The sequence below is a fragment of the Bos taurus genome, chromosome 1, assembly GCF_002263795.3.
Source record: "Bos taurus isolate L1 Dominette 01449 registration number 42190680 breed Hereford chromosome 1, ARS-UCD2.0, whole genome shotgun sequence".
In the NCBI taxonomy this organism is placed as follows: domain Eukaryota; kingdom Metazoa; phylum Chordata; class Mammalia; order Artiodactyla; family Bovidae; genus Bos; species Bos taurus.
This window is the reverse complement of record NC_037328.1, coordinates 81,922,074-81,931,875: the sequence shown is the minus strand read 5'-3', so window position 1 is coordinate 81,931,875 and position 9,802 is coordinate 81,922,074. Positions and strand designations below refer to the sequence as shown.

The 9,802-nt window shown below is 40.1% G+C and overlaps 1 protein-coding gene across 1 annotated transcript in view; it reads right to left on the bottom strand.

Annotated features, from left to right (window-relative positions):
* Nucleotides 1-666: 666 nt before the first annotated feature.
* EHHADH (enoyl-CoA hydratase and 3-hydroxyacyl CoA dehydrogenase) overlaps nucleotides 667-9,802 on the bottom strand; it is a 53,342-nt gene continuing 44,206 nt past the window's right edge. The window contains 1 exon segment of the mRNA NM_001075780.2: nucleotides 667-2,459. Within this exon segment, the coding sequence (NP_001069248.2) occupies nucleotides 1,198-2,459 (1,262 nt within the window). The 3' untranslated portion in view covers nucleotides 667-1,197.

The window sequence follows — 9,802 nt, the reverse complement described above, 5'->3', positions numbered from 1 at the left end:
TTTTAACCAAACAAGGCAAAAAGTAAAAAGAGAAGAATTCTTATAACAAAATTACACAAAATTTGTTTTTCAATAATTTTAGACTTGTCAGGATTCAACCTTTTCATACTCAACATCACAAAGGCTTCCCATGACCAGGAAACTGGTATTATTACTTTATCACAGAATTAGAGGAGGTTAGATCCCTGAGATTCCCACCTTACACTAAGTTAACAATTTGCTGTTGTTGTTCAGTCACTCAGTTGTGTCCTATTCTGCGACCTCAAGGACTGCAGCACTCCAAGCTTCCCTGTCCTTCACAGTCTCCCAGACTTTACTTTCCATTACTGCTGCTTGAATAGAAGAGTAAATAAAGACATCTAGTGGTCTTGAGGAAATCATCATCAGACATTACTGAGCCTCTTGCAAGCAGCAAGGACAACTGTACATATGGGCCTTGGACAGAAATGCTAATATTGAGTGTCACTTTCTAAGCTCCTTTCACTCCCCATTCTGGTCTGAAGTATGTGGTTTCCTCACTAACTCCCAACTGTGTTTTGCCTGAATTTCAACACCCTTCTGCCATTGAAACTTTGCCCCTGGCCTCCCCCTGGGCAGCTTTCCAAGCTCACGCATAGAGACCCCTACTGCGGACCCTACCCTGCCAACCATCTCCGCTCTACCTCTGAGACTCTGAACTGAAGGCTTTATCACAGGCTTCCTTGCCCCTCCAGGTTTTAGGCCTGTTAAGTGTTGTGCAAGATGCTTAGGGATGAACAATGAGGATCTGTTGAATGAAGGGTCCATAAGATTTCCTATCACTGCCACATGTGTGAGGATGAAAGACTCAACATGAATTTATGCATTTATCAATTAATAATTGATGACATATTTCTCACATGATCAAGGAACTGGGGACCTCAACTTATTCCTGAGCCTCTCTCCTTAGCTATTACAATGTTAACACAAGTTTATTCACTGCAACTGAAATCATTTATCTGATACAGACAGATCCCTGGCATAAGAAGCACATTCCTGAAGATTTGACCCATTAGAATCATCAGACAGAAGATCCAAAGAGGGGTTTTAGCCAACTGATTATTCCTTTCATTTTGTATTTCAGAGCACTCTTACTTTGGATCTCTTTGGATTAGTTTCTATGAATTTCAGTGAGTGTTACCTGATGCCAGCAGGTAAGGCAAAACCTGAAAGGCTGAATCACAGTTTACTGCTGGGGGGTCCTGCCAAGCTTTGCCACTCTTCCAGAGGAAGGTTTCCCTGGGAAGCCAGTTTTTTAAGATAGTCACAAGGCTCTAGTTGGGGAATATCAGGATTCTGCCTGTGGTATTTCTGCAACTTCTCTAGCACTGTGGGCAACCCAACTGTGGAAGCATAGAACATGGGCCCACCCCTGTGCCTTGGCCATCCAAACCCGTGTAAATAGATAACATCAATGTGCTCTGGGATAGCCGCCATCCCTTCTCCCAAGATGCGAAATGCCTCATTGATGAGTGAATATAGGCAGCGCTCGAGGATCTCATCCCGGCTAATGATACGTGGTTTGATGTGATACGTTTCCCTGTACTGTGCCAGAAATTGGGAAAGCCAGGGATCAGGTTTGTGAATCCTCCCCAGGGGTTTATCATAAAGGTACCAACCCTTACCTGTCTTCTGACCAAACCGTCCTGACTCACACAGCATATCAGGAATTGGGCAATATCTCCGGCCGCCTCGCTTCCGGGCAGAACTTCCTGGAGGCAATGTAGGTCCAGTAAGACCTTGCCCTTTGCGGGATTTCCAACCTATATCCAACCCAGCAAGATCAGACACTCTAAAAGGTCCCATTTTGAAACCAAACTCTTCCAGCACCTCATCTATCTCCTCTGGTTTACTGCCTTCTTCTAATAAGAAGTATGTCTGATCATAATAAGACCTCAGCATTCGATTCCCAACAAATCCAAAACAATTGCCTACAACTACTCCAATCTTCTTAATCTTTTTTGATAAATTCATAACCGTGGCAATGGTGGTGGGGGAAGAGAATCGGCTGGGAATAACCTCTAACAACTTCATGACATGAGCTGGTGAGAAGAAGTGGGTGCCAATGACCAAGTGAGGACGGTCACTGGAAGAAGCAATCTCATCAATGTCCAGGGCTGAAGTGTTGGTGCATAAAAGTGCTTCTGGCTTGCACACAGCTGATAGTTCAGCAAAGACATGCTTCTTCAAGTTCATGTCCTCATAAACTGCTTCAATGACTAAATCTACACCACTGAGCTCTTTCATAGATGTAGTTAACCTGGGTTTTGGTCCTGACCAAGGGTGCCCACTCTGCTGCATTTTGGATGCTTCTTTTTCCAAGATGGAGGTTATTATCTTGCTTGCAGTCTCTAGCTGCTTCTTGTCTGATTCTACGGCAATCACAGGGATCTGGGCCTTTGCAAAAGAAATGACAATGCCTCGGCCCATTGTTCCTAAGCCTGCAGATAAGCGTGAAAGAGAAGAATGAGTCAATGGTATTGGAAAATGGGAAATAATTCAGTGAATGGAAGGTTTCTGTGGAAACGTGGCATTCAGAGATAGCAACTCAAGGACTACAGGTAGATTGAATACTAGTTAATGTTAGGAACTGTATTAAGTGCTCCAGGGGGTAAAACAATAAAAAGGATTCACACACACACACTATTCGAAATAGTAAACAAGTTCAGCAAGATTGTAGGGTGCAAGATCAATATATAAAAATCAATTGTATTTCTATAATAAACAATCTAAGTATGAAATTAAGAAAACAATTCCACTTTTAATAGCATTAAAAAGAATAAAATACTTCAGAATAAATTTGAGGAAGAACTTTAAGACTTGCACATGAGAAACCAAAGAACATTACTGAAAGAAATGAAAGAAAACCTAAATAAATTGAAAGATCCATGTTCGTGGATCAGAAGACAATATTGTTAAGATGGCAATACTACCCAAGTAAATCTGCAGATTCAGTGCAATAACTATCAAAAGTCCAACTGGTATTGTGCAGAAATTAACAAGCTGATTCTAAAACTCATATAGAAATACAAGAAATGCAGAATAGCCAAAACAGTATAGAAAAAGAAAGAACAAAGTTTTAAGATACATTCTTCCCAATTTCAAAACTTTTGACAAATCTACAGTATTCAAGACAGTGTGATAGTGGCATAAAGGACAGACACATAGATCAACGAGATAGAACTGAGTCTGGAAATAAATTCACACACGTATGGAAAATCAATTTTTAACAAGGGTGCCAATATAATCCAATGGGGAAAGAATAGACTTTTTCAACAAACGGTGCTGGGACAACTGGATATTCACACATAAAAGAACGATGTTGAACTTCTACTTCACACCATACATAAAAATTAACTTAAAATGATCAAACACCAAAGCAAGAGCTAAAACTATAAAACTCTTATGAGGAAATCTTCATGACCTTGGATTAGGCAATGATTTCTTAGAAATGACATCAATAACACAAGCAGTCAAAGGGAAAAAAACGGATAAATTGAACATCGTTAAAATTAAAAACTTCTGTGTTTCAAAGGACACAAAAAAGAAAGTGAAAAAAACCCCACAGGATGGGAAAAAAATGTCTTCAAATCATATATCAGACAAGGTACTTGTATCAGAATATATAAAGAACTTGAACTCAACAGTAAAAAGACAACTGAATTTAAAATTAGGCAAAGGATCTAATAAACATTTCTCCAAAGAAGATATACAAATGGCCAATAAGCATATACAGAGATGCCTAACACCACCAGTCATTTTGGAAATATAGACAAAAATTCCAGTGAACTACCACTTCATACCCACTAGGATAGCCATAATTAAAAAGACAGATAATAACAAGTTCTGGTGAGAAAATGGAGAAATTGATTCACTATGGCAAATTGTAAAATGGTGCTGTTGCTGTAGAAGACAAGTTGGAGGTTCCTCAAAATGTTTAACATGGAGTTACCATATGAGTAGGTAAGTAGGTGGTTATATACATAATTCAAGAGAAATGGAGACATACGTCCACATAAAACTTATAGACAAATGTTCATAGTAGCATTATTCAAAATAGCCAGAAAAAAGAAATAAGCCAGGGACGCCCCTGGTGGTCCAGTGACTAAGACTCCATGCTCCCAGTGCAGGGGGCCTGGGTTTGAACCCTTCTCAGATCCCACATGCTGCAATTAAGAGTTCACATCCTCACATACCTCAACAAAGTTAGAAGATCCTGCGTGCTGCAACTAAGACCAGGCGCAGCCAAATAAGTAACATTAAATTAAAAAGAAGAAGCAAGCCAAATGTCCATCAACACGAATAAACAAAAGGTAGCATCTCTTTCCGGGGAAGGCAATGGCACCCCACTCCAGTACTCTTGCCTGGAAAATCCCATGGATGGAGGAGCCTGGTAGGCTGCAGTCCATGGGGTCGCTAAGAGTTGGACGCGATTGAGCGACTTCACTTTCACTTTTCACTTTCATGCATTGGAGAAGGAAATGGCAACTCACTCCAGTGTTCTTGCCTGGAGAATCCCAGGGACAGAGGAGCCTGGTGGGCTGCTGTCTATGGGGTCGCACAGAGTCGGACACGACTGAAGCGACTTAGCAGCAGCAGCATCTCTTTCTGGGGCTACTCAGGTGGTTTCAGTGGTAAAGAATCCACCTGCAAAGGCAGGAGACACAGGTTGGACCCCTAGGTCAGGAAGACGCCCATGGAGAAGGGCATGACAACCCACTGCAGTATTCTTGCCTGGAGAATCCCATGGACAGAGGAGCCTGGAGGGCTACAGTCCATAGGGTCCAAAAAAATTGCATACGACTGAGCATGCATGGACAATATATCTCTCCTTTGGAAAAATCACTCAGCTGTAAAAGTAAATGATACATCCGATAGTGTGGATGGGCCTTGAAAAACATTATGCTAAGTTAAAGTTGGACACAAAAAGTTACATGTTATATGATTCCATTTGTATGAAATGTTCACAATAGGGAAATCAATAGAGACAGAAAATTGATTAGTAGTTGCCAGGAGCTGGGAGGAAGGGCAATGAGGAATGACTGCTAATGGGTACAGGTTTTCTTTTTAGGGTGATGAAAAGGTTCTAAAATTGTTTGTGGCATACTTCCGTGGCAATCCAGTGGTTAAGACTGCACACTTCCGATGCAGGGGGCATGGGTTCAATTCCTGGTTGGGGAACTAAGATCCCACAGGCCGTGGGGCACAGCCAAAAAACTAAAAAAAAAATTTTTTTTAAGTCTAAAAAAGTAAAATAAAATTGTGGCAATGGTTGGACAACTTTACAAATATCTAAAAACAACTTAAGTGTGCTCCTTTTTTGGTGACATTGTTACTATGTATCTTAAAAACGTTTTATGATAAGATACATATACCATAAAACTTAACATCATAACCATTTTTATGTGTACAGTTCAGTGGCATTAAGCACATTCACAAAGCTGTGTAACCAGCACCATCTCGCACCATCTATCTCTAGAACTCTTCCCATCCTGTAACTGAAACTGTGCTCATTAAACCAGAACTCCCCATTTCTCTCCCTGGCAATCATCATTCTATACTCTATAATTGTGAGTACTCTAGATACCTCATATAAGTGGAATCAAATAGTATTTGTCCTTTTGTGACTAGCTCATTTCACTTAGCAGAGGAGCCTCAGGTTTATTCATGTAGTATGTGTCAGAATTCCCCACCTTTTAAGGCTGAATATTATCCCTTTGAATATATATATATATATATATATATATATATATATGTAGCACATTTTGTTTGTCCATTCATCTGTCAATGGACATTTGGGTTGCCATTATGCCACTATTGGGAATAATTCTGCTATGTACATGAGTGGACAAATATCTGTTTGAGTTCTTGCTTTCAGTTCTTTTGGATATGCCCAGAAGTGGAATTGTTGGATTGTATGATAATTTTATTTTTAATTTTTGAAGGAACTGCCATACTGTTTTTCATAGCAGCTGCACCATTTTATGTTGAATTGTACTCTTTAAATGGGTCAATTTCATCACATATGAGTTTCATTTCAAGAAAACTGTAATTCAAAATCGGTGTAGTACCAACCCTCAGGGCTTCCGTGATGGTTCAGATGTTAAAGAATCTGCCTGCAATGCAGGAGACCAGGGTTCAATCCCTGGGTTGGGAAGATCCCTTGGAGAAGGATATGGTCACCCATTCCAGTATTCTTGCCTAGAGAATTCCATGGACAGAGGACCCTGGTGGCCTGCAGTCCATGGGGTTGCAAAGAGTTGGACACAACTGAGCGACTAACACTAACACAACCCTTAAGGATCTTATAACCTAGCGATGGGAAGAAGAAAAGTTCACAAGTATTCACCATGTAAGGTAAGGTAAATGATGAGAGAAGTTCTTTGGTGCTTCAAAGGAAAGATATTATTTTTGGTTAGATGAGTCAAGAAAAGCTTCAAGATAAAGAAGAAATATTTGAAGAAATATTTAAAGAAAGGTCATACTGAAACAGTATGAAATGATGAACCACCTGGCTGGGGAAGGGAAAAGGAAAGTGAGAAATATTTTAAAGAAAGGCAAGAAGAATGGAAAATATAGAAAAATTATTTGATGGCAAATATGTTGCCGTTTCTTCCCCACACCATTTCATTTTCTTCTTGGGCATATAGGAGGCTGTACTTTCTAGACCTCTTATATCCCAGTAGGGCCTGTAACTAATTCTGGTCAAGGAAATGGGGGAAGGGTGGTGTGGGAGCACAACTGGCCCCTAAAATCTCCTACAAGATCCTTCATCACCACCTGGGTACAGAGGATGCAGAGATCAACTCTGAGGACCCGGAGGAGACCCTAGAGCAGGTGTTGGCCTGCAGGTCACATCCAGCCCACTGCCTGCTTTTGTACTGCCTGTGAGCTAAGAATGGTTTTACGTTTTAAACAGTCGAAAATTAAATAGTAAGAATATTTTGTGACACCTGAAAATGATATCAAATTCAAATTTCAGTGTCCATAAATAAAGTGTTACTGGAATCAATCACAGTGATTTGTTTTTATATGGTCTGTGGCTATACTCGTCCTCAACAGCAGAGTTGAGTAGTTGCAGTAGAGAACGTAAGGCCCCCAAAGCCTAAAACATTTACTGTTTAGCATTTTACAGAAAAAGTTTGCTGACCCTTGTCCAAGAGAATGGTAGAGCCACTAGTTGGAAAGAACCTTGTTTTAGAATTATCTTGAGAGTGAGGAGGAAATACATCTTTATCATGTTAAGCTGTTGAGACTGTTATCTGTTACAGCAGCAGCTTATCTGTTACCTGACCAACCTGCTGTGGATGAAACAGTTCAGTGAAAGCTATGTACATATTACTCTTCTGCACTTCACATTGACTAGCTTTAGGTCTTTTTAAAAAAATTGAATATAGCTGATTTACAATATTATATTAGTGTTAGGTATATAACATAGTGTTTCAGATTTTTATAGATTATATTCCATTTAAAGTTATTATAAAATATTGGTTATATTCTCTGTGCTGTACAGTATATCCTTGTAACTTATTTATTACATGTATAATAATTTATACCTCTTAATCCCTTGTGAGGATTGGTTTTGAATATATTATGTTATCAATCATTAGAAATTATTGATTTAGTTCCTCTGGAATATATTTAATTTTTAAATCATATTAAATTATTTAATACATATTTTGAATTATTTAAAACAGTTTTGCAAATTTACTAAACATCTGTGTTTCACTCAGTAACAATAAGGCTGGATAGCTCTCACTGCTGAAGCAGCTTGTATCCTAAACTTCAGCCTGAGTAAACAGAAGGTAGAGGTGGGGGTTCAAAACCCTGGCCCCCTGGCTTTCAGTCCCAAACTTCATATAAAATTCCTACCAATCCTGGTGGGCTGTCGTCTATGGGGTCACACAGAGTCGGACACAATTGCAGCGACTTAGCAGCAGCAGAGAGTACAATCTCACAGGAACAATAAGGACTCATGAGAAGTTTATGTGAAAGTGCTTTGTAAAGTACAACGTGATACAGATGATGGAACTGAACACAGCAGAGAAGGAAAGCCACTTGTGAGTGCAGAGCACAGCTCCTTGCACTTACCTCGCAGAGCAGGGCTGCTGAAGGACCTTCGGGGCTCCAAGCAACTCATAGTCCTAACCACAGAGTGGGCCAGACTAATGCTTTCTAGAAGTGTCTTAGCTATAATTTTACTCACTTCCTTGTAAGCACGAAAGCTTCCATGTTAAATTACCTTATACTATTAATAGTAAAGCTTAAAAAAAAATAAAGCTTATTGAGTGTTCATAAGGAACACATTAGAAATGCATTAAAGCATTTTGCATGTATTAACTCTTAATCCTCACCACAACCCTATGAGTTAAGTCCTATCATTTAATCCACTTTACAAATGAGCAAACTGAAGATGTAAGTAACTTCCCTGAGGTCTGATACCTAGCAAGTAGGTGTGCTGGGGTCTCAATCCAAGTCATGTGAAGAGTCTGCATCCTTAACATACAGAATATATGGTTTCTCAAGTAGAAATAGAAGGATGGGAAGGATTTTTAAGAGCAGTCGGTTGAGTTATAGTCCTACGCACGCCTTCAGCATGTGACTTGGAGTCACTATACTCAGAGTCCTAGTTTCCAAATTCTTCAAATTGGGAATGTGATTGCTGGAAGCTCTGATCTCATGAGTTTTGGTGAAGATCAAATCAGACAAAGCATGTAACAGCTCTCTGTAGAAGTTGCGACTTCTACAAAGTAGATGGCAATAGGTACTAGCCTCATCACTCCTATTAGAGAACCTGGAAACAGAACTTGGACCTTTTATATATATACATATTTGTTTATTTATGGCTATGCTGGGTTTTCATTGCTTTGTGTGGGCTTTTCTCTAGTTGCAGTGAGTGAGGGCTATTCTCTAGTTGCGGTGCACAGGCTTCTCACTGTGGTGGCTTCCCTTGCCGTGGAGCACAGGCTCTAGAGCATGGGCTCAGTAGCTGCAGTTCCTAGAATCTAGAGCACAGGCTCAGTAGTTGTGGTGCAGGGGCTTAGCTGCTCCGTGGCACATGGGATCTTCCCAGACCAGGGATCGAACCTACATTCCCTGCATTGGCAAGTGGATTCTTTACCACTGAACCACCAGGGAAGCCTGAACTTGGGCCCTTGAAATGCAGCTTTTAATCTAAAGCAGAATTATCCTTGCTGCTCTTCTGATTAATAAACAATGTCTTGTTGGGGGAAAAAAAAGAAGTATCAGCTATTATTTTAGATCTTCAGTTCTATAAACTGGTATTTTTTTCATTTAATCACTAAAAATATACATGAAACCAGTAACTGTTTCCTTCCAAAAGTTCTTCACTAACTTCTCACAACCTTGTGGTCTCAAAGTTCTCAAGAAAGTAGGGCTGAAAGACCAAGATTTTCACTGTTGGTAATTATGTTTTCATAGGTCAATACTGTATGTATATTGAATTTAGTTTCCTAAATTTTCCTCACTAAACACACACAGACAGGGACCAGGAGTCCTGTTCCTGGACCAAGTCACTGCTTTTAACTACCCTGGAATTAAATCTCATCAAGAACCCCTCCTACTCAGTGAAGTAAATAAAGGATAAGGGATGCTTTGACTGCTGGTTCTTCAGTGTCTAGTCAACAGCAGTCTTCTCCCCTTCTGACAGCCCTGAGAGCCCAGGCGAGGTGAAAGAGAGTGGACTTGCAGTGGTGCCAACCCAATCTGAGGGCACAGCTCATTGAAGTGCAAACCTGGGCTCATCAGGGCTGGGGTTTTCCAG